The sequence below is a fragment of the Microtus oregoni genome, unplaced genomic scaffold, assembly GCF_018167655.1.
Source record: "Microtus oregoni isolate MIOR12 unplaced genomic scaffold, Mior012 000001F_ref0000356, whole genome shotgun sequence".
NCBI classification, from domain to species: Eukaryota; Metazoa; Chordata; class Mammalia; order Rodentia; family Cricetidae; genus Microtus; species Microtus oregoni.
The window spans coordinates 6,976,283-7,001,474 of NW_024543060.1; the positions used below are offsets into that span (position 1 = coordinate 6,976,283).

The 25,192-nt window shown below is 44.3% G+C and overlaps 1 protein-coding gene across 2 annotated transcripts in view; it reads left to right on the top strand.

The window, feature by feature from the left end:
* Positions 1–25,192, top strand: part of Ebf2 (EBF transcription factor 2) — a 196,395-nt gene that overhangs the window by 154,951 nt on the left and 16,252 nt on the right. The window contains exons 9-14 of one of the 2 annotated variants that reach the window (XM_041667848.1): positions 212–342; positions 1,027–1,153; positions 20,890–20,978; positions 22,335–22,400; positions 22,483–22,660; positions 24,921–25,106. In XM_041667848.1, coding sequence (XP_041523782.1) covers positions 212–342; positions 1,027–1,153; positions 20,890–20,978; positions 22,335–22,400; positions 22,483–22,660; positions 24,921–25,106 — 777 coding nt within the window. The remainder of the gene's footprint in view (positions 1–211; positions 343–1,026; positions 1,154–20,889; positions 20,979–22,334; positions 22,401–22,482; positions 22,661–24,920; positions 25,107–25,192) is intronic. The other variant, XM_041667855.1, reaches the window with a different exon arrangement.

Below are 25,192 nucleotides of genomic sequence, written 5' to 3' on the forward strand. Positions count from 1 at the left end.
GTTTCGGTCTTTCATACATAATGGCCAACTCATTAAGCTTTAATGGCCTGGTTAAAAACCAACATCCAATTAGGGGAGGACGGCAAAGCAACACAGCTCAACTTGAACTTCTTGGAATGACCACCAGTTTTCCAGGACAGCACCTTTCCCAAACTCCAGACATTACCAGCAGAGGACACAGAACTGATTCTGTTCCTTCTCGTCTTGCTAGCTACACCCTGCATCAAAGCCATCAGCCCAAGTGAAGGCTGGACCACAGGAGGAGCCATGGTCATCATCATTGGTGACAACTTCTTTGATGGTCTCCAAGTTGTGTTTGGTACCATGCTTGTATGGAGTGAGGTAGGTCAAAGCCATTTGCTTGCATGATCTCCTTTGGCTCCCTGGTTCTTTGGGGCTGGAGGAACTAGAAATTCCCAGAGTAGCAGCCCCATGAAGACTCAGACCTCTGTACCTACTATGAGAAGACAACCCAGGGCATCAAGACATGGAAAGCATAACATTTGGGGAATGAATTCCATTAAGTGATAAATATCCATTGCAGTATTATATAAGATGGTGGAAAATTAGAGTCTAAATATTGGATCCTAGGAGGGTGATGGAGGAAAAAAAGTGAGGGTATTTTTTTCCACCATTGAAAATTATGTTTTGGAAAATTTCTAATGATACCAGAGACGAGTATGTTTATGCCATGAAGCTGAGTGGTAAGGAGTCAGAGTATCAGTGGATATGTATAATCTAATGAATTCTGTGACACACAGCCATTGAAATGTCTGGGCAACGCACCAGATCTTAATATTGGTTGTCTCTGCATTATATAATTTTAGATTTCTTTGCACAGTTCTGTAAATTCCAAATGTTCTAAATTGGATATGTTTGACTTACAATTTATAATCAGGGAAATCAACTAAGCGCATTACTGAAAGAGAAGTATGGGTGCTGGGTTGGGCTTAGCAATGGCCATCAGCAGTGGCCTCTGTGGTGGTTTGTCTAGTGACTGTCTTTCCTCGTCTCTTCACTTCTCAGCTCATAACCCCCCACGCCATCAGGGTGCAGACCCCTCCCCGGCACATCCCTGGAGTTGTGGAGGTGACATTGTCTTACAAATCCAAACAGTTCTGCAAGGGAGCCCCGGGCAGGTTCATTTATACAGGTAAGAGAGAAAAGGATTTCTAAGGCAGCTGGTTCCTAGGTCCTCTTTGCTCCAGTTACCAGGATCTCTGTAATCAGCCCAGTTAGTCTAGGTCTTTCTGGAACTGCGGGAAGTATGGACTGAGTGACAGACATCAAATAGGGACATGCAGGTTCAATTCTGAATTTGAACTTTACCCGTGAAGATTCTGTATGATCTGCTGGATGGCCATGGCAGCTCATATTGGGAACCCACCCTTAGAAACTGATCTCTTTACAGCCACGATGGGGCAGCCTTTTGTAGGAGCAATCACAGAAGCATAATCCAAGTTGTTGGCTGTGAGTTCTCTTGACGGTGATTCAGGTGGCCCAGCAGAGTGGTGCAAAGTGTTTCAAAACCCTACAAAAGCAGGATCTACCCATCCATCCAATTTTCACTGAGCATCCCCTCAGGTTGTCGACGCCAAATAAATCAGTTGAATGGCTGCTTTCTCTGGGTGAGGAGTACAGGGGACCCACAGGACCCTGGTCCTTCCATGGGGTTTAGGAACTTGTGGAGAACACGGTTGGTGGACTGTCCAGCACAGGCGGAGACTTTCTAAGTTCAAGATGGAAGACCTGTGAGTTGCGGGAAGAGAGCCTGGTGTGGGCTGGTATCGTGGCATTCAGAACATCCACCTGGGCTCAGTGTGGCCAGCAAGTAATGGGAAAGAGAAGTTATTGCTATAGCTCCCACTGGGGTACGGGTCACTCATTCGTCCGTGCCTTTTGTGGGATGACGTAACTCTAGCTATGGGATACTGAAGTGAGGGAAGTAAAGAGTCTTTAGTGAAGGGAACTTTCTAGGGCCCAAGGCAGATGGTAAAGGCCATGCATGGTGTGGTTTCAGTCAGGTGTAAATAAGGGCAGGAAAATGGAAGCCTCAGGCAGTTCAGCAGGAGATGGCTCTGAAGAAGGGACATTGAGCTCAGAATAGTACCACAGGAAGGGACAACCCGCGGAAATGCACGCCTGCCCTTACCTCTGCCCTCCTCTGTGATAAATTCATATTGCTTTCCCATTACGCCAAAGCCCTACAGAGCTGGCAGGTCCTTGGTGGTTCCTGGTACTGTCCCTGGAAGTCCATGACTCTGTGGGAGTGATGGCGTGTGCCTGGCAAAAAACACAGCAAGATGATGAGCCAGAAATGAAAAAGAGCCCAGTGCCGCTGAGCAGCAGCAAGAATGCCAGAGAATTAGAATGAAGTCCTTGGGGTGGGGAGCAATGGGGAATGAGGAAGGGCAGGCAGGCAGGCAGGATGTGGGGAGTGTGGAAGATGTCAAGCTAAGGGGTATCTAGACAAGAGTAGGCACTGCAGGGATGGGTATTGCTATGGAGGGGAGGAATCCATTGCTCCACGGTGGAAGCAAGCTCGAGAAGGCTCCTTGGATTCCAACAAGGAGATCAGAGAACAGTGAGGAGGAGCTGAGAAGGAGAAACTGGGAGAGGAGAAGCCTGGGAGTATGGAAAGTCCCTGAGGTCTAGTGAAGAAGGTTCCAGCTCCAGGACACTTAACTTATACTTGGCATCTCCCGTGTTTTGTCCAAGTTCCCCTGGGAGTAGATGAGGATGCAGGTGAATATTCTAACAGGTAGTTTGCAGCCAGCCTTCAGATCTCTACTGAAGTTGGGAATGATCTCAGCTCTCACGGGACTGAAGACACTTAGAGCCAGATGGGATGTGTGTGTGTGTGTGTGTGTGTGTGTGTGAGCGCACACGTGCGTGCACACACGCATGTGTGCACACACATTTGCAGACTTCCCCTGAAAGCTGGGGCTTTTGCTCCTACCTGCATTTATAATTGCCAAAACCTACCTTGACAAATGATGCCAAATCTCTCAACCTCTAACTCTGTATAGTCGTTGCATAAATATATGTTTGAAATTATGTTCAAGATACAAAACCAGTAACAGCAGAATACTTTAGCATCCTATGCCTTCTAGAAGAGAAGATGTATATCCTGGATCCCAATAATTAGCTTAAGCCTCAGCAGATATGTAAAAGCAAAAAGGGGTTGTTGGAATATCTAGCAGGGAGGGACTAACGTGGGGAAAATCTAGACCGACTTCCTAGAGGAGGGAAGGATACAGGGACATTTGAATGCAGTAGTTTTTCAACTGAAAATGTATAGTTTCTTGGAAACTATGTATTCCTTCTTGGAAACAAGCATAGCACCTAGCAGAAGAGAAACCCGCGAAGCCATGGCTGCTGTGTGGTATGACTAAGTGTCAGTGTTAGCAAGCTCTCTCTTCCTGCTTTACTAAGATGTGATTGTGCCATGTATTGTTATTGGTTTGCTGATATGTTCCTGACATTGCCATGCTTTTTTTGTATGCATTGAGAACGCATAATGCTTAGCTTCCTAGACATTGCGTGTGCACGCCATGCTCAACACTGATACTTGGAATACTCCAGACCTGCTGGCTCTCACCTTCAAAGACACTAAGGTGTGAAGGTGTCTGTACCTGTTGTAGAGTCAGCATGTTGGGACACATGGCTTGACTTGCTTGCTAAAGACTTTTATCCATCTAATAAGGTAGGATATGGTTGTCACGGACTGAGGAGAGGACACAGGAATAGTGTGCTAAAAGCAGGGGTACCATGGTAAAGGTTGGACAACTGGCTCTCCAAGTGATTCAGAATAGAGTTGGGCTTGCAGTAATTCCCAATTTTCATGGTGCAGACACTCTTACCACCATGATTCCAAGCTACAAAATAGGTTCCTGGAAATGCAATACCTGCTCTGGCAATCTGGAAAACCAGGACTTTGTAAATGCTTAGGGTGGAATATGGAGACAGTAAGCAGGATGTTAGATCCACGCTCAGAATGTGCCACTGATACGGCTTTTATTCTCACCTTGGTGCCGACGTGGCCTCTGGCTTGAACAAGGAATGGCAAGTGTGATGAGCACTAATTCTCATGTGAGACGCTGGGACTAGGTGTTAGAGTCACTGCACTTTGTTTTTGTTGGTTTATTTTTGAAGCAGGGTTTAACTATATAGCCCAAAGTGGCATTGAACTTGAGATCTTCAGGCCTTAGCCTCCCAAGTGTCGAGATGAATTGACTATTCTCAAACTTAGAATAAGCCAGACAGGGCTTAGGATAGGAAGGGCTCTGGGATGGGAAGGGCAAGTTTGATGTTTGACTCACACCATGAACAAGACAGAAGGCCCGAATGTAGGGAAGTTTGGGGACAAGCTGCGGGGGTAGAGGCTAGGTCGCCTAGGAATATTTCTCTCAACTCATCGAAAACTATTGAGAATACTGTCATGATCAGACAGTACTTTGCCCTGTCAAAAGCAATATTGGGGCTAGGCACTGGCTCAGTTAGCACAGGGCTTGCCATATAAGTATGAGGCCCTGATACTGAAGCATAGCATTCATGTTTAAAAGTGTCTAGGCATGGTAGTATGGGAAAACAGAAAAGAGGACAGCTGGGGCTCATTGGCCAGCCGGTCCACTCTAATTGGTAAGATCCATGGTTATCAAGAGATGTAGTCTCAAAAAGGAATCTATTGAAGAAGACACTCAATGTAGACCTCTAGCCTTCACACAGGCATACGAATGAACAGATATGCTCTCATACACGTGAGTACACACACAGCCACACACACACAGAGTTACACACAGTCACGTTTCTTTCTGGTTGGGGTGCAGAGAAGGACTTAGAAGGCCGTGTGAGTGCAGAGGGTCAAGTGGAGGCTATTGTGGTGGCCCAGACTGGCAACGACAGCAGTTTGGACTGCAGTGCTGGTGATGGGGACAGGCAGAAGTGAGCGGAATTTAGGAAGCAGCATTGACGGGACTTGATGATTGATTGGATGGGGTGACGGTTGGAGAGGGGAGGGATGGAGACAGTGCTCAGGTTTCAAGTTTGAAAAATTGGGTGGGTAGAGTTAGAAGGTGATGTTTTTTAAGGTATAAAGTGCTGTGGGAGTTCAGAGGGAGGACAAAGCACTTCCAGCTGGCGGGGAGGTGGGAAGATTTAATATTGTAAAGATGTCGATTAATGAATACATTTAGCGCAATGCCAATCAAAATACCAGCAAAATGTTTGGGGGAAACTACACAAAGTTCATCTGGAAAGGTGCTAAACTAGAAACCCCAATTTTGAAAAATGAAGGGGCCTTGCCCCATCCAGACATTAAAACCATGTTCAGCTTTAATAATTAAATATAAGGCTGTGCAGGAGTGCAGAGGAATGTCCAATAGCAGAAGACCAAAACCTAAAAACCAAGTCTTTCTGCTCACATCCAGTGTGTCGATACTTAACTGCCAGCGTGCTGGGGAGCTGTCTCATGTCAGTGTGGAAAAGACAGAAGTTTACACAATGAGATGGGCCAACGAATTCAAAAGAATCAGGAAGAAAGATTCGAATTTCTAGACGGACCTTGACAACTGGAAATATTTTCAAATTAACTATTGATCATTAAAATGTAGATATGTCAAAAGATTATACATCTAAAACATAATTGTTATCTTGAAACGTCCTCATCTGGATGCTTAATAAAGGCCATCGAGTCAAAATTAAAAGAAAATGGGACAAGGTATAAAGTAAAATTTGGCCCATCAAAATGTCGAGCATCAAAAATAACACAAGGAGCCTCTTTAGTTCTGAAAAACATGCTATTTTAGGTACAAGAAGATTCATCCATTTGTTGTACAAAAAGTTAATACCTCCTATTGCCAACTGCCCTTTTTATTGCACTGTGGATAAAGATGTGATCATTAGACATCCTATGAATTAAGAGATGAAGACAAAGACCATGGAGGAAGACAGCAAATATGATCTTAATTCATTTAATTCATTCATAAATGTGACCAGCATGGTTATGCACACATGTAATCCCCGTTCTTGGAAGAAGGTAGAGGCAGCAGGATTATGAGTTCAAAGTCATCCTTGTCTACATCGTGAGTTTGAGGCCAGCCTTAGCAACAGGAAGCTATAGGAAGCTTCATTATCAGGAAGGAAGCAAGCAAGCAAAGGAAAGAAGGGAGGAAACAAGGAATGAATGAATTTATTTAAATCTACTGATAATCATAGAAATGTAAACAGGAACAAGACAAGTTCTATAGATTGTTTCCATATCTTAGCTGGCAAAGATTTATTTTTTTAGCAAATGAAAATATACAGGTTGGGATAAATAGAAGAAGGTGGGGACTTTTCTCATACAGCACGGCAGAAAGATGGATGGTTAGAGAAGCATTCTGTGCTCGTTCTAGCCCCGAAGAATGTGTGTGCCTCTTGATCTAATGGCTCTACGCTCAGCAACGTCTGCATAGAAAACAACTGAATTTGCTCTGGGCTCTTCATTGGAGTTCTATTTATAGTAGTAAAAAAAAAATTAAAAATAGCATTGGTGTCCAGTGGGGGATTCATTAAATCAAAATGGGACATGTTTATACATTTTAAACATCAAAAATAACACTGCTGGTTGAAGCTCATTTACATGAAAGACACACATGATTTAAGTTTTTAAAAATCTCGTGCATAGCCTGCTAGGCATGGTGGAGCATGCCTATAATCCCACCATCGGAAGGTGGAGGCAGGAGGATCAGGAGCTCAAGGGCATCCTCAGGTACAGAGTAAACTTGAGGCTATCCTTGAATACATTAAAAAAAATCACCCTACCAATGAATAATTTTAAAAGTGTGTACTGAGCACGGCAGCACACACCTTTCATCCTAGCACTTAGGAAGTAGAGGCGGGAGCAACACTAAGTTCTGGGCCAGCCTAAGCACTGTAGTCTACCTGCTCTGTTTGCACAGCATGGTAAACTTCTGATGAATATAAGAATAGTTGTGCCAATATGCAAGTGAGCAATCATGGTTTTTAGGTATTGGTATTTTTAATATTTTTCATGTTGGTTAATGTGTCTATTTGTGATTTTGATAAAAAAAATTACAAGATAAAGTCCATGTCACATATGTTTAAATATGGAAAGCATAGGCTACTAAACTTGACTCTTCGGGTACAAAGTTAGTCTTTGTGGCCAGAGGTCAGGGGCTCTCCGTGCTTTTGAGGGAGCAGCCTCAAGAGGCGGGCAGAATTAGAAGGGCCGGGGCTCTGTAGCTGATATTTTTACACGAGAGAAGAAATTAGAAACACAAACACTGTTTAGGAGAGTTTGGGTCTGTGGCCATTCTCCCACCTTGAGGTCACTGGGCCAAATGCAACTCTCACTGGTGACCAAAAGAAAACAATATCATTCACAGAGGAGTCCAGGCCCCAGGAAATGGTTTTGTGTCTTGTTGCTTTTCTTGCTAAAGGAAAACACATCGTGCAAGCCAATTTAGTTTCAGTGAGGTGGCTGGAAAGGCTGTGGCTTCCATAGCAGACTGCAGAAGACGGTTCTCCACCCAGACCTGGGCCCTCGCTCCAGATAGATTTCTATCTGGCCTGGCTGGGGTGGGGACTCTAAGCTGTGTTCTCTGAGCACCTGCCATTTCCCGTTGCACGCCTGGGGCTTCCCTATGGGTTGGTACTCATGATTGCTGTAGGTCCAGGCGAAATACTTAGTTCCAATAATGAAACTTGATATCAGAGCAAAAGAGAAACTTGAGACCTGGAAAGCTGATTGGACGGGGTAGGAGTGGATCTAGAAGAAGATGGGCTTGGTCAGCCATGGAGGACAATCTTGGGGACTGCTCTGGCATGTTTTTTGGCTTGTTCTTTTGTTAAGCCCCAAGCCTCTCTGAGCCTCAGTTTCTTTATCTATAAAACTCGGTTACCAGTTATATGACTCTCCACAGGAGGCTCCCTAATTGATCAGGCCACAAGAACCACCAAATCATGCTTTTTGATGATTTCAGCACCTGTGTTTAAAGAAAGACATGAACTTAGGAGACCTGGGTTCTGCTCAGGCAGCTGCCTCAGAGACTTCGTGACTTGGAGAATGGGGAGGGTTCTTGGGAGACCGGGAGCAAGTCACCATGGACACCATAGTGTTGACTCTCAGGTGGACCATCCGAAGTGGAGATGTGAAAAGGAGACAGGAAGGGAGACTTCGGTAAATATCTCCTCCTTTGCCACACCCCTTTCCACCCACACAGCTCTGTGGTCCCCAGTCCAGCTGCAGATGGCTTAAGGAAACTCCACCATGATGGGACTTAACCTCTCAAATATACCTGCCTCCATTAAGTAGACTTCAACACTCAGTTCCCCACGGCTGCTGTTGCCAAGGACGGCACTAGCAACATCAGGGTTCAGATAAACAACAGTTTCTTCACACCGGCGACTTGCAGCTTTGTTTTCCGTCAGCCACGGTTTGCTACCCTGCAACTTGCTGCTTTGGAGTTGAGAGTCACCCGGGACTCAACTCATCAGAAGAGTCCAATTGCCTCTGTCTGGTTTGAAACCCAGAGGCGGTATGCCAGCTGGGGCTGAGCAGGGAGGAGGCCCCCTCCCCTGCTCTTCTGGAAGACTTTTCTGCAGACAACTGGCAATGGAAAAGGTCATCTTGGTACCAGTGGGACACAGTGGTTGGCTGGGCAGAGTTCTCAGCTGTCTTAACTTGATGTGGCAGCAAGCTTACAAGGGAAGGCTGGCCCGAGCATGGCATTTGGGTGTGTGGGAAACTGCTGTCCTCTGATTCTAATCTTGTGTTGTCTACAGATCTGTATGTATGAGCTGACAGTAGGTTGTTGAAGACAGGGGCTAGAGGAGCCCGGATTTTTACTGTTGTTCCTGTGGCTCTTTGCAGAATCCAGGCTACATGCTGTGTGTGTGTTTTGCATGTGTGCATAGATGTGCTTGCATTTGAGGTGTGTGTGTGTGTGTGTGTGTGTGTGTGTGTGATGCACATGTTCATGGATGTGCTTGCCCATGAGAGAGAGAGAGAGAGAGAGAGAGAGAGAGAGAGAGAGAGAGAGAGGCGTCTGTGCAGGGTATTCTTGTCCATGAGGTGTGTGTAGGCCATTGGTTGATGCTGGGATGTCCTCCTCAATCCCTTCTCTAACTTTTTTCTCTAGACAGGTTCTCTTACTGATCTACCTATTCCTACCTTACCCCCAGTGCTAGGGCTACTAGTTTACACCACTATGCCTGCCTTTCTGTGTGGGTGCTGGGACCCTCATTCTTGTGCAGCACTTGATGACCCCACTGAGTCATGCCCCTAGCCCCAGGATGTACAATTGATTGCAAGTTAAGTCTCTGACAAATTCTATCACAAGACAGAACTAGGAAGGCAAGAAAAGCAGTGATTATAATTTAGTAATTACATCTGTCATCTGTTAGCTCACAGGCCAGACTCTTCTTGTGGTCTCTAATAACCACCACCTTTCCCCGTGATGACAGTTTTATTAGTGCCTCAGCCTCACAGGTGAGAAACCCTTTGCACAGACAAATTAAGTCACCTGCCCATGGTTGCCAAGTAGAATCCTTCTAAGCTGTCCAGTTCCAGAACTCAGTCCTTAATCACTGTGTTCTATCTTCTGGCACGATGCAACCTGGATCTGGGGCAGAAGGAAGCCTGGAGGCTTGCAGTTGGGTAAGCAGAGTGACCAAGAGAAGAGGCAAGGATCTTTATCTATATTTAAGAACAGTATTCTTTATCATTGTGTGTGTGTATTGTGTGCATATGTATTGTAAAGTGTGTTGTGTGTATGACATGTATATATGTGCGTATGTGTGTGTGGTGTGTGTATTGTGTGCGTGTGTGTGCTGTGTGCATACGTATTGTGTTGTTGTGTATGTGTTGTGTGCATATGTATTGAGTGTGCTATGTATGTTTTGTGTGTGGTGTGTGTGGTGTGTGTATATGACATGTGCATGTGCGTGGTGTGTGTATTGTGTATGTATGGTGTGAATGCTGTGTGGTATGTGTATATGTGATGTGTGTAACGTGTGTATGTTTATGTATGTGTGTGTGGTATGCAGATGTTTGCATGTCATGGTGCACATACGGAGGTGAAAGGATAATGATGTGGAGTTAGCTCTCTCCTTTAAGTTTTACATAGGTTCCAGGGATTAAGCTCAGATTGCTAGGCTCTCCCCACAAGGCCTTTACCTGCTGACACCCTGCAACCCTTACCCCAACTTTGCAAAGTCTTGCAGCTGTTCTTTGCACCATTTTTCTAACCTAAGGAAAAATAAGGGGGCGAGGGGATGTCTCAGTCATTGCAGTGCTTGCCAGGAAAGCCTGAGAAGCTAAGGCTGGACCTCCAGCGCCGCGTGAGAAAGCCAACATGATGGTGGGTACCCGTCATCCCAGTGCTGAAGAGCTGAGGCAGGAGGATGCCTGGAATTTAGTGGGCATCCACTCTAGCTGAATCAGTTCCAATAAATGAATGAATGAATGAATAAAAGTCGAGGAAGACACTGAGGTCAACCGTCAACCTCTGGCCTCATGCGCATGTCCATACACGGGTACTTGCACGCACAGAACCACGTGCACACTCAAGTGAGATCTGTCTACCTTAAAGGGAGGATGAAGTTGTTTACATCCACAAGGGTAGTTATGCATGGAGCTATAGAAACACAGGCACTATGGCAAGCCTCTGGCGGGAGGATCCTCTGGACTGTGCCTGGGCCGGATGACTTCTTCCCTCCTTGCTCTTTGATCCGCAATGGCCTTTTGTGAGTCTTCTTGTTCGTAAGATGTGAATCGTTTCTGAAAAACTTGCCACCTTGTGCCTTTAATCTCTCCGGATTATGCAAGATCACTGCCGTTCGGGAGACCGGGAAAGGGACGGTCTGAGAGCCTGGCCTTGGCAGGGAGGGGTCAGTGGACGGAGAAGCAGAAGAGACCAAAGGTCCCAGCTGGTCAGGCTGTGTACAGATGCGTCACAAGGTATGCAATTAAAGCTCAAAGGGACAGTGAAACCGAGGACGCGGTGGAAAGTCAAGGAGTTCGTGTTCGTTAACCCTCTGTGCCCAGGACTTCTTATCTTTTGCTTCAGCAGAGGCCCCATGTGTTGATTAAATACAGCCATTCGTTATTTGTGAGCAAGTTCCCATCAGCAGGAAGAGGTGGCAGTTAGGAGGAGAGATGGGTAATCGTACCCCTTCAAATCATATCCCAGACAGCCTGCTCCAAAAGGCTCTGTGGAGGTGTGGGGTCCCCCCTCAATAAAAACGCACCAGGCAGATGCGAAAGCTTGATTTCGGATGTTAATAGCGCATCTGTTTTATCTTTCATTTTCCCCTTCATAACTTGTATCACGGGGGAAAAAAAAATCCCATCAAAGACATGAATCTGATTTTCAGTTTAAAACATCCAGTTCAGACATCAAAAACCGGCCTGAGTACAATTAATCCCCGCTCAAACTGGAAACCAGTTGGATCAACAGCCCTCTTGGTGGCCAGCGCATTTACAGAGTTGCCCGTATCCCGAGCCCTTGTGAAAGGCAGTTGCTTCTTCAGCGCAGTCTAAGGAGTAATGTGCCCCCTGCCAGACCCAGGCTAGGAAGCTGTTGCTTCACGAGAGACCACCCAGCTCCTTAATGGACTGGTGCTCTCCGCTATAATATTCCGAGTGCGCGCTGCGGAGCTCACGCGCTCGTAACTGCTGCCTGGTGGCATTTAGGTTTATGCTTGAAATTTATCTTTAATTTTTACAGTGGTCTCCTTAACCGTATATATTACTCCCTTCTTCAAACAATCTGTCTTGCGACTGCGCTTTCTCTCGGAACCAAAGCGTAATTAAATATTAAATTAATATTTCATTTGAAATTAAATATCAAAGGCTTCCGTCTAATCTTCCTCTCGTGCATGTTTGGTTCCCCCGTGTTCTTGCTCCTGTGTCCACAAAGGCAGGTGCCACCTCTGAGTAATTCACTCCGCTTTTGTCTTTATTCCTTTTATTCGGGCTTTTTTTTTTTTTTTTTTTTAATTCCTGTTGCTCCGTGTTTGCTACACTGACTCAAATGGCCATCAGAGGAGATTTCCCTGTGTCTTCAAGTTTAAGGGCGGCACAACTCAACAACTTATGACTGAGGGGGTCCTCAATTTTATTTCTCAGAGCATATCACTAACTCAGATAAATGAGATCCTCAGAGTCATAAGCTGCATGGGGCCTTTGAGAGCAGCAAGTCCACCCATGTGCAGAGAAATCTCCCACAGTCTCTCCTGGCCAAGCAGCAGAGTGAAGATGGTGCCACTGCTGATATCTAAAGCAGATTTCGTGATAGAGTTAGTCTTGGAAAAAACCTATCTCTTCCGTGGTAGAGTTAGACATGGAAAAGCTGTCTCAGGAGCATCAGCGTTCTGGATTAACGCAGTCTGAGTATCCGTAATGTAAAAATTTGAAATTGGAAGTGTTCCAAAAACCCTAAATGTTTTGTGCATGGACACGATGCGGTGAGTGGAAATTTCCACACCTGACATTCCATTATGGATCCCAGTCAAAATGCAGGTGTGATAAAAATGCTGGATAAAACCTTACTTTTGCACTCCATATCATAATATGTATGAAATGCAAAAAAGTTCATGACATATGTAGTCTCATCTCAAGCTATCAATTATAAATATGCAGAAATTTCAAAATAAAAATTCAAAATCTGAAATACTTTCAGCTCTAAGCACTTCAGATAAAGAATATTCAACCCGTATAACTTTGACTGTTGAACATATTAAGACATTTGCCAGGTTAACATTTGTTAAGAGGTCGGGAACAGGGAGCACTCACTTGATGGAAGGCAGACTTCACTGGGATCAACAGGTCAAGGGACATTGAAGGCATGGACACTGTGAAGGAAGGGAGGAAGGAGAAGTCCTAAGGTGGCATGAGGTCAGACACTTTCCTTAAGACTTCTGAAGTCCCCCCAAAGCTGGGCTGCCCACCTCTCTTCCTGCTCTTCTAAGAGAGTCACTCTCCGGGACCAAGGCAAAGGTCAGAGATGCTCAATGAGTCCTTCCTTTCTGTATGTTCAAAGTTGACCCATCTTCATATCCAGTGTTTGTCTCAGAGCCAGGTCACATATAGTCTAGTTTTCTTTGGCTTTGTGTTTTTGGAACAAAGAGCAAGATTCCTTTCAAGTGTTTTCTTTATTCTTGGAGGGAGTTGGGATTTGGAACTGGGGCCGTGAGGTCCTCTGATTCTGGGGGATGTCCCCCTCTGTGTTCCATGGGCTCTGTGAGCATCTTATCCAAGGCAAGAGCATTCTCTGCAGATGTAGATGCCGGTACACAGTACAGAACTCCTGCCTTCCATCTCCTCTCCACACTCATAGGCTGTGTATGATTCTCGGATCCATGGGCAGACTCCCTGCTGAGTGAAAGCTAGTCCAGGACTGTGATTCACCAGCGACTCTGAGTGGCAGGCAGACTGGCCACTCAGATCCCTCCCTCATCTACCACCCTTTTCTCTCCTTGATTCCTACAACTCCACAAATAACTTTCGTTGTGTCATCTTGGGTTTACACTCTTAGTGGTCAAGGCACAAGTGATTTCTCTTTTAAAAAGACTTACTTTTATTTTTAGTTGTGTGTATATTGGTGTGCCCATGAGAATATGTGGGTGCTCACTGATATCAGGGGAGGATGTGAGATTCCCTGGAGCTAGAATTACAGGTGGTTGTGAGCTGCCTGGTGCGGGTGCTGGGAACTAAACTCTGGTCCTCTGGAAGAACAGGAAGTGTTTTTAACCACTGAGCTGTCTCTCAAGCCCCAGGAATAACTTATTGTAATGTCAATGTTCTGTTGAGGAGTTCTTTCCAGAAAACCAAGAAACAATTCTTTGTCCATGTTCGTCAGTGCTGTTGGATTTGGGGGAAGCAGAAGTGGAACAAAAGCTGGGGAAAGTCTGATCTGATACTTATCCCTTTTCTGAAGATATGAAAATATAAAAATCATATGGAATATATGTATGTCATCAGTCCTTTGGGAGAATTAGTCTTGAGCACTAGCCAGCTTCCTGTTTGTTTATGAGTGGTTCCCACATAGATATTTTTAGTTAAATACTATTTACTTAAAAAGAAACCTTTGCGCATATTTCTTAAAGTTTGTATCTCTTTGTTGGGCCCAAGATGTGTAAGGAAACTCATATATTATACTCTCAGTCAAAATGAGAAATGACAGGGAAGATCCAGGCTCTCAGGAGATGTGTTATGAAATCTCAAGGTATTGATGAAAGTTTTTCATGGCTGATCCAAATGGGATTTAGACTCTGTGGCAGTTGAATTGTGTGTTATTAAACTCCTTAAGCAAACCCGAAGGATTCCCAGTGGAGGATTAAGACATTCTATGTATAGCAAAGGCGGAATTCTCATGTCGGAGTCTTCTCTATTGAATCCCCCCTTGATTAGCTTCTGTAATATTTAACTTCATGCCATGCTGTAATTATTTAATAAAAGGTAAATATAAATTATACTTCAGTGGGGGATATGACCTTTTACCTTAATGTTATATTCTAAGGAAAGGCATAGGTAAACAGAGCCTATAGGCTGCAGCGTATTTTTATTTGACTCTATTCTTGTCTTGCAGGCACATCTCTGTGTCCCTGTCAGCCAGAGCATTGGCAGAGCTTCACAGGGTCCCACACTCCATGTGTGTAGGGGAGGTCATAAATTTACAGGGATGATGGCAGCTAATGTCCTGCTAGGTCCTTCGAGACAGTCTTGGTGCTGGTCTTGGGCACCTCATTAGCTAATTGAGATTTGCTTGGCTCATCTCAGGACCCCAAAGCCAGGGAACACCCAGAGAGGTGGAGAGAAAGAGTATGAAGGGGAGGATAGGGTTCCAGGTAGAGCCGGAGGAGTCGGTTTGGAACCAAAGTAGATGCTGTCAAATTCAACCTTGCAGCATGGAAGTCTGAGGTGGTCCGATGCTTTTTCTAATGGTTTGGTGTCTGTAAAAAACCGAGTGGGTTTGATTTCATGCTTTCCATTTCAGTGTGCACTGGATTCAATGAGACTGCAGATCCTTGTGTCCGGTGGTTTTCAGCCTGTTAGGGAAAACAATGGGGACAAAAGTGTGCTAAACCCTATTCGAGAGAGTGTTGCATGTGTTAATCAGAGAACCCAGATTCTAGCGGGAAGACTGAGGAGAAAGGCTAGTGGCAGGGGGCTAGGGTGGCGGGATGCCACACTGCTCTCCTGTGAGGAAGTGTGAGCTTGCCCCAGCGCTTGAATATACCTGGTATAGAAAGGCGAGGCAGGTAGGAAGAAAGACCGGAAGTCAGCCTTCTTACTTTTCCCTTCCACGTGCCTTCTGAGCTTTATGAGTGCACGCGTGTCTATAACTTCAGTTGTCTCTGAGTAAGATGACCGGCGTGTTGTCTAAGGAGCAGTGCAGAGCTCACGTGAGATGAAGCCATGGCTAATTCTGAGGATATCGCCGGGAGTCTGTTTGCCCCGCAGCGTCAGACAGCTGTTGTGTCTGCTGGTTGATACCAAATGGTGCCGCTTTTTCACTCTTGGTGGCTGCAAAGTCAGGTGGCCCAGGCAGGCTCCTCCGCCGTCTGTGGTCCTTTCCTTGAAGCTGGGGATGAAGCACTGAATGCAGATGGAGGGACGCTGCGCTTGCCCGGCAGAAAAAGTTAAGAGTACGTGTTTGGGAGTTCGAGAAGCCAGCGTTCAGATCCCATCTTCGCCAACTCTCACCACACTTAGCACAGGGACAGAGCCCATAGGGTGGCAGCGAGGGTTAAGGGACTAAATGTGGGAAAAAGACTTTGCCAAATGTTCCCCTTGTAGTGACCCTTCAGTGTGTTCTGATAGTGGCAAGAGCAATTGCCACCATTGCATAATCCAGCCAATGGTCGACCATCTGTGAGCCAGGCTTCTACAACGGTGGCACTGTAAGGTTAAGTGGGAAAACTTTCACAGGATGATCTCAGCTCTGCATCTAGCTCTTCTTACCTGTGCTCTGGATAAGAGGGAGCTCTGAGTGCAAGTCTATCATATACCTCCCACCCCAAAATATGTGGGGGACACTTATAGAAAAAAAGAAAATCACAGACATAGTATATTCGTTATTTTCCTCATTGCCGGGACAAAGCACTTCGCAAAAACAACTTAAAGAAGAACGAATTTATGTAGGCTCAGAGTTTGCGGGGTACAGACCCTCAAGGCAGGGGCGGTGCAGTGGTGGGAATGGGAGGCAAAAGGATCCCTTGTCTCTACAGTCAGGATGCAGAAATGAACACCAGAACTCAGTTCTCTTTCTCCTTTTAATTCAGCCCGAGACTCCAGTCCCTGAGATGGTGATACCCACATGCTGAGTAGGTTTCCTCTCTTTCAGGAAATCCCCTCGTAGACATACCCAGGAGTGTGTCTCCTAGGTGACTCCCAGCTGGCAATCAAGATGAACTATTATTGCACATGCTGTTACTGCTTGGAGCTAGGCTAGTGCTGTTGGCATGATGAGGACTTTGTGCCATATGCTAATATGTGTAGGGTTGCTTTGGAGGATGTGTGGGAGCTGGGTTTGAGATTCTTTTGGAAAAGAATAGTATTAGAAATAGAACAAGGTTTGAAGAAATGGTTCAGTAGTTAAGAGCGTGTACTGCTCTTGCAGAGGACCTGAGTTCGATTCCTAGCAGTTACATCAGGCAGCTTACAACCATCTGTAAGTAAAGCTCTAGGAGGACCTGCCACTTCTGGCTTCTGTGAGCACCTGTGCTCAGTGCACACACTCACATACACAAATGTGCATTTGCCGCGCACACACACACACATACATACATACATGCACGCACGCACATGCGTGGTTCATTAAACAAGACAACAAAGCATTACCAGCTGGTCTTATTAATCAAAGAGCTGCAGGTTGAGTGAGAGATCTTTTCTTGAAAAATAAGGTGGAGTGTAATAGAAGATAATAAAAGTTCTGGCCTCCACCTGAACATAAACACACACACACACACACACACACACGTACATATACCACACACACATATAATATACAGCCACACACACAAACACATGTATATATACCACACACACATGCATATACTGTCATACACAAAAACACATGTATGAATACCATACACATGGACATATACCATCACACATACACATGTACACATACATTTAACACACAAGCGCACACATACGACACACACCCCCACACCTACCATAATATGTAATCATATTAAATACTTTGCCACTTGGACAAATTGCATAACAAAAGCGACTTAAAGGAGGAAGGATTTATTTTGACCATGGATTCAGAGACCACCACGGCAGGGAAGGATGGCTCATCCTCTATTGCCAGGAGTGGGAGGCATCAGGCAGGAAGCAAACATGGAAGTCCCCTTCAAGTCTCTCCCCAGTGACCAGCATCCTAGGCCACAGTCCCACAGGTCCACCAACCTGCTGAAACAGTGCACCAGCTAGGGTCTGGGTGTTCATACGTGAGAGTCTTCAGAGGACATGTCACACTCAAACAGTAATAAAGTGTTCTTGAGTAAAGGATAAAAAGAAATTAATTTCTATTAGGACAGAGAATGGGCCAGGCGGTGGTGGTGCATGCTTTTAATCCCAGCACTTAGGCGGTAGAAGCAGGCAGATCTCCAGGTTCAGGGTCAGCCTGGTAACAGAGTGAGTTCCAGGATGCAGAGAAACCCTCTTCAGTTTGGTCTCAAAAAACCAAACTGAAAAAAAAAAAAAAAAAGAAAGAAAAAGAAAAGTGGAAAGTATCAAGCACCTCACAAAAAAGTAGAAATTAAAATGGTAGCAATATAAGAAAAAAATTCATTAACCTCACTGATGAATAAAGAATTATCAGTTGAAATTAAAAAATAATTATAAGTTGAAATAATTACATGCATAGTGGGAGGGAGTATAAATTTGCATATTCTTCCAGGGAGTGATTTGATAGTATGTGTGAAAAGCCTTAAATATAAATCATAATTTTTGGTCCAGTAATTCTAATTTTTGGCATTTTCTGTTGGAAGCAATTAAAGTTATGCACAAATGATAATTATTGCTTTGGTTTTTATAATCGTGAGAAATTAGGTTCACATTAAATGCCCAAATTAGGAAGCCATTTAAATAAATTATAGACCATGCCGTGGAAAATATGCAGGAATTTAAAATATTGTCATTAAAGAATCCTTAGCCAGCAGAGGGGACGCTCATGGCACACTGTATTACTAGGTGGGTTGAAGTAGGTGTTGTCACAGGATAAATCAACTTTCTCAGAGGAATTTTAAGTACGTGTGTTTAAATCTGGAAGGATATAGGCCAAGGTGATAATCCTGAGCATCCCATTTTCTGTCACCAAAATGGAAATACTTGAATTATTTTCTTTATTAACACAGGAGTAGAATTTTATTGTACAAAATTCAGCTAGTACAAAGAAGTAGAAAGTGAAAATATTCCATCCTATTCCATTAATTCAACGTTTAAAAATATACTTTAGTTAATTCTTTGAGAATTTCTTACAATGTATTTGGATTATGTTCACCCCCACCCCATTGTTCCCCCAACGTCTCCCACATCCTCTCCCTACCTCCCCACCACCTCTCAGCTTCTTGTCCTTTTCTCTTTGAAATAACCCGCTGGATCCAATCTGTGCTGTCTGAATATGCACAGGTGTGGGGCTGTATGCTAGAGAGTGGTTGACCTGCCAGGAACCACACTCTTAAAGAAGCCACCAACTGTCTATAGCTCCTCAGCTAGGGGGTGGGGTGAGGGCTTGTGGAACGCTTCCCTCCTCCGTGTTGACCAGCGTGATGTTCAGGTCTTGGCCAGAAAACACAGCTGCTGAGAGTGTATGAGTACAATGATCCCGTCGTGTCTGGGAAACACTGGCTCTTACAATCCTTCTGCTACCTTTTCCTCTGTAGTTCCTGAGCCTTACAGGGAAGACGTGAGATAAAGACATCCAGTTTGCAGACGAACACTTACCATCTATGCTTTGACAAGGTGCTTCAGCCACCGTACCAAGAAGCTTCTCCGATAAGAACTGAGAGCTGTATTACTCTAGGGACAGAGGGATAAGGGTTTAGAGGACAATTCGATAGAATGTCAGTTTAGCCAAACCATGGTATAAAAAATGTAGTAGGTTTACTCCAAGGCCAAGAGCATCCCAACTATGGGTTTTTGGCCAGATTACAGAGCCAAGCATGTGTTTTCTATAGCAGAACAGACCAGAAATAGAAAGCGGTTGGTGACCCTCACAACATTCTTGCCACTATTGCACCCTGTGGCCTGTCTTCCACTCTGGTTATTCCTATAGTTCACAGGTTTCATAGATGGGCAAGACTGTTGATCACTTTTCCTCACCGCCCCCCAACCAGACTACATACACCTTCAATGCTATGAAGCTAGTCAACAGGGAGGAAGCATCCCAACTTGCCTTCTCCATGACCTATTACCAAAGTCTGTGGTGTCCTGAGCAATAGGGTCTTACCATCAAATTCTGGTGGGCCACTGAGAGCAAAAACAATACCCTGTATTGTTTGGGGGTATCTAAGCCTGGTCGTTTCTGAAGTGGTGGGTTTATGTGTGATTTTATTTTTTTCAAAGTAATTGATGGTTTATAATTTTTTTAAAAGAAAGGGTATCATTTGATAGCCTAATAACAACAGGTTATTTATAAAATATGTATGGAAAGAGGAAAATTTAAAAATATGCTCCCCTGTGTTTGCTGTTGCCTAACAAGAGTGTGAGAAATTATCATTTTATGCTTTATATTTTTTGCCTTTGCTTTGGTCATGTATTAATTTTAAAATCTTAAAGTTTCAACAGAAGGAAAGGAAGGAGGAAGGAAGATAAGGGACCGACTCTGAAGGACTCTTTAAACTAGGAGAAATGCCACGTTACAACATCCCATTGCTCACTGACTTGTGTTATAGTTACCAAGTTAAATGTCTATCCTGCATCAGGCTCTGTCATTAGTCATGTGACTCCATCGTGAGACAAAATAAATACAGCTCCCCTGAGCCCTCTGAGGCTGTGTGGAGGGCCTGACCCTCTGGGAAAGCAAGAGAAGTCTCACATAATTGCAAATTAAGAAAAGTGTAGTTTGCATTAGAATAGTGTCCTTGAGAGTAATATCAAACATAAATGCAAATATTTAAGAGAATGGTTAAGAAAAGGGAATATTAGAAGGGTAAATAGATGAGAATATTTACTTGGGAAAGAGAAGCAGGAAAGGAGAGAAAAGAAAATGATGCAGAAGAAGTTTATTGTCTTTCCAAGACTGAGGTCTAGTTGGGCTGGGGCGTGGGTAAAGTGCTTGCCTGGCGTGCACAAGGCCCTGGGTTCAACCCCCTAGGATTGAAGAAGAAAGATGAGAAGGAGATAAAGGAAGGAAAGGAGGGAGGGAGGGAAAGGAAGAAAGGGGATGAAGGGGAGAGGAAAATGAAGGAAAGAGAGGAAGGGGAGAGGGAAAGGAGAGAGGAAGGAAGGAGAGAAGAAGGAAGGAAGAAGGGAAGAACTAATGAAGGGTGGAAGACAGAAGTTAATTGGCACATGACTGGCTGTGTCTGGCACATGACTGGCTGTGTCTGGCACATGACTGGCTGTGTCTGGCACATGGCTAGCTCTGATGACGTCAGCACAAGTGGAGGATTTAAGGGAACTGTGTTTAAGGCAGAGATGTTGAAACTTGGACTTGTTATTTTAATGGTAAATGGAGACTTACTACAAATTCCAAACTTCTGTGTGAATTAACCAGTGTCAACAACACAATCCCCTAACTGGTTGTAGCACCATGTAGTAAGTCTTAGAAAGCATCAGAACTCTTCTAATACCCGTGAAGGATTTCATAGAAGAAGAACTTTATAGTCGAGGTGTGTACTCAAAGAAACGACGGCTTTGTCTTTCAGCCTTAAATGAACCCACCATAGACTATGGCTTCCAGAGACTGCAGAAAGTCATCCCAAGGCACCCAGGGGACCCCGAGAGGTTAGCCAAGGTAAGGTTGCTAGGAATTGACGCATGAACATCTTTTGGTAGACACTCAGCAAATTCAGACAAAACCATTTGAAATCAAAATCATTCGAGTCCCATTAAAATTAATTAAGCCTTGAAACTGGCTATGCTTTAGATAGTAATATGAACATAAGGTTTCTGCTAATTTTGAAATACATTGTGTTTAATATCTGACGGAATGTGAAACCTGAAAGTTTGGTCTCATAAACAGACATTCTACAAGAATAGCCAGCTTATAAAACACTGCCAACTGTGTAAAGACAAATATTTGCACCCTTGCTTGAAAGTGTGAGTTTCACTCCTGTGTATTTAAGCAGGATTTTTATTCAGCACTAACCTCTGCGAATCGTCAATCTACAGGCAACCATTCATGGAAGGCCTACTGTGTACATAAGAATTTAATGATGATAAAATGGCCCCTTCCAATGAACGGGATCATTTGTGAATGAACTTGTTCAGAAAACTTCACCTTAAACCTGGCTCGTGACATCATCATTCTTTACCTAGAAATCAGCCCGTTTAGTGATTCCATTTGACTAAAGAGAAACAGCCAATTTTTCACATTTATATTTGTGCTTCCAATGTGCAGTTTATGAAATGACATATTCTTTATTCTATATTTGGATAAAAAGCCAAATGTCAGTGACTTCAACAACATACCTTTCTTTTCCTCCCGGAAATACTCAGCCCCATAAAGTCAGATGATACCTGGACAGCTGTTGAGTAACAATTTAAAAGGTCATAAGTAAAACAGAATATAGAATGGCAACAAGAAAATCCCCACAAAAAACAGGAGGTGGGAAAGGGAGAAGGGGAGGGTGGCAATTAGTGATTGCTAATTCTTGCTGCCTAAGATGAACAAGAGGAAATAATACCAAAAGAATTCATCTTTATCAGAATAAAATTTTGAGTAGGTATTGGCAAGGGAATTTCAGTGCTTTGTCAACTCCTTGGCAAGCAACTAAAGTCAGGCCTGTCAATCACTTAAAGACTATCTGATTAATTAAGAGTACCAGGATTTTTAAGTACAGTGACCTCAAAGTTGCTTTCAATAGAATAGACAAGACTATCAATTTTAACTGACTTTGGCCTTGGTTGGTGGGTGTTTTGAGTAGCATGAATCGTAGAGCCATTCTATAGTGGTGCATTTCTCCAGCTACCCATCTGTAGAATCTGTAAATGTGATTATATCCTACTCATCAAACCCAATATCAAGCCCAAACTTCCTGGTCATTACATTTGTAGGCTATATGTGGTCTTTCTGTTTTCATCTATAAGTTTCCGGTTTGCCATCGAGGCTTTATCTTTGATTGCACCCACCCCGTCTTTTCTTCCTCAGGAAATGCTATTGAAAAGAGCCGCGGACCTAGTGGAAGCCCTCTACGGCACCCCCCACAATAACCAGGTTAGATATGTGCGTCTGACACTCTGTTGCATTTGACTTTTGATTCTGGATACAGTGCTCACTCCAACGTGCCTTTCTGTAGGACATCATTTTAAAGCGTGCAGCAGACATTGCAGAAGCCCTGTACAGTGTCCCCAGGAACCCCAGTCAGATTCCAGCTCTCTCCAGCTCCCCAGCTCACAGTGGCATGATGGGGATTAACTCCTATGGCAGCCAGCTCGGAGTCAGCATCTCAGAGTCCACACAAGGAAATAACCAAGGTACTAACTACCCTTCTGAACCTCAGAATCCAAATCGGGCTTCTCCATCAAAAGCCACTTCTGCGGGGATAGGAGGAGTTAGAGAACACATCGTAAGCTATCCAATGGGGTATGTGCCTAGGTAAACCCCACTATTAGAGAGGGATTATTTAGCCATTTCAGGTTATTAGAGTCTGAGCTCTCTGGAAACTAGATAGATTTCTTTGGCCAGAAGTTGTAAAGTTGATTATCCTAAGTTTCAAAGAGTTTAAGCATATGGAAAGGAGGCTTACAGCTATTCATTGAATTCATTTCATAATGATGCTATGTGATAATGAGATTGAATGACAGAGTGGGCTGATGGCACCATCCATGTTCAGTCCATGCAACTATTGGTAAACAAGAGCATTGGTTCAGTTTTAGTTGGTAATTTCTATTGTACATTTTCTCATATATTTTATACCTGAAGTCTACCATATGAAGGTTTGTTTCAGTGAGGTTCATGTCATTAAGAGACCCATCTAAGTGTGTCATAAACAGTTCTGTGAGAAAAATAATTTTTCCAATTAATGTTTTTAATCTTAGGTATTTGTTTCTAATTTTATTCATCCACTATGGTGCATATATTAAATTATGTTTCATTTGATAATTCGGACTGTTTTATAATTTGTTTTGTGTTTGTTTATTGGTCAGTTGGTTTAAATTTTTTGAGGCTCAGACAAGCTCATGTAGTCCAGGCTGGCCTTAAACTCACTATACAGTCCAGGTTAGCTTTAAATTTGTGGCAATCCTTCTGCCTCAGATTCTCTAGTGCTGTGATTATAAATGTGAGCTCTCATGCCCAGCATTCTTTATAAAAAATTTATATATGTGCATCTATGGAGAAAGATATGTGTACGTGTGTAATATATGTGATGTATGTATATATACACATGGCACACAAATATATATATAACTATCTATATAATCCATCTACAAATATTTCAGTGCTGAGAACTGAACCCAGGGCCTTGCCTATGCTGGGTAAGCACTCTACCATTGAGCTACATTACCAAATCTAATCACTTTTAGACATGGTCATCCCCAGAGTTTCTCTGAGGACAGACTGCAGCTGACTCTGCGCCAGGCTCTCAGAGTCCTGACAAACTCTTCATCTTTCATGTCGCACATGGCCTCGATGTCTGTCCTTGAGTACTGACAACTCAGAGCTCTAGATGGACATAACACAATTCACTGAGCTCTTCAGTGCTTTCTGACTGAAAACACTCCCCAGCCCATCCAGAGGATGGTGAGGCCTTTGAAGTACCATTTCCAAACTGCCCAGCAGAACACACATGGCCCCAGAAACATTGCTAGGACACCCTGCTCCACCCCTCAGGAAAGATCACATGGTGTGTTACATTTGCAAAATACTAGACTGGCAAGTTTTGAGCAGGATATTAATTTCTTGGGTCCTTTATTTGACCATCTTCAAAAAAAAAATGGCTTCGGTGCACAGCATCTGCCCACCTTTGTTTGGCCACTGAATGACGTCCTCAGTGGTGGCCATTAGTATCTTGTAGAACTCCAATGTCCATGTCCAGTGAGCTTATGAGCTCCATGGCGGGGGGGGGGGGCACTAGAGACACCAAGGGGAGAGAGCTGGCTATGGCGTGGTGGTGCACAGCTGTAGTCCCAGCACTCTGGAAGTGCAGCAGCAAGAAGGTCAATACTTCTGAGTCTGTCTGGGATGCTTGTGCTCCAAGCCAGCCGCAGAAGCATAGTGAGGTCCTGTCTCAAAAATCAAATTATAAAATACAGCAAAACAAAACAGCATGAAGCAACATGAATAGAAGGGAGAGGGAGTACCGGAGGTGTGACCTGCGTCGAGCAAAGAAGTTACTCAAAGCTGAGTGCTGGACGATCAACTCGAGAAGGGGATTAAGCTCTGGTGTTCTATAGCATGGCCAGGTGACAGGAGTTAACAATGGTTTATTGTGAATTCCAAATAGGCAATAGAAATTGTTGAATGCTTCCAGTACCAGGAACTAATAAATATTTGAGGGGCTCGCTGTGCCAGCCACTCCAGTGTGATCATTAACCATTGCATGCATATGTAAGAAAAGGGGGAGTGGACAGTGAGTACCTGTCAATTGAAAACAAAGTCCTGCAAGCAAGCTCCACTTCCCGCTGTTGCTTGGCAGCGGTGGCATCATGATCTGGATGGGGACGAGCACCAGCCATATTTGGCCCGACGGTGGGTACTGCTTTGTTTACCTGGCCTGTTTCTTCCGTTGTCAAGGATACATTCGCAACACAAGCAGCATCTCCCCGCGGGGATACTCCTCCAGCTCCACGCCTCAGCAATCGAATTACAGCACCTCCAGTAACAGCATGAACGGCTACAGCAATGTTCCTATGGCCAACCTGGGGGTGCCAGGATCGCCAGGATTTCTGAATGGCTCGCCCACAGGCTCCCCATACGGAAGTAAGTGACCTTTGCCATCCTTCTGGCACGGGCACTGTAAGCCTCCCTGCAAGGTCTCACCTGCCAGCCTTTTAGGGGAGAGCTGT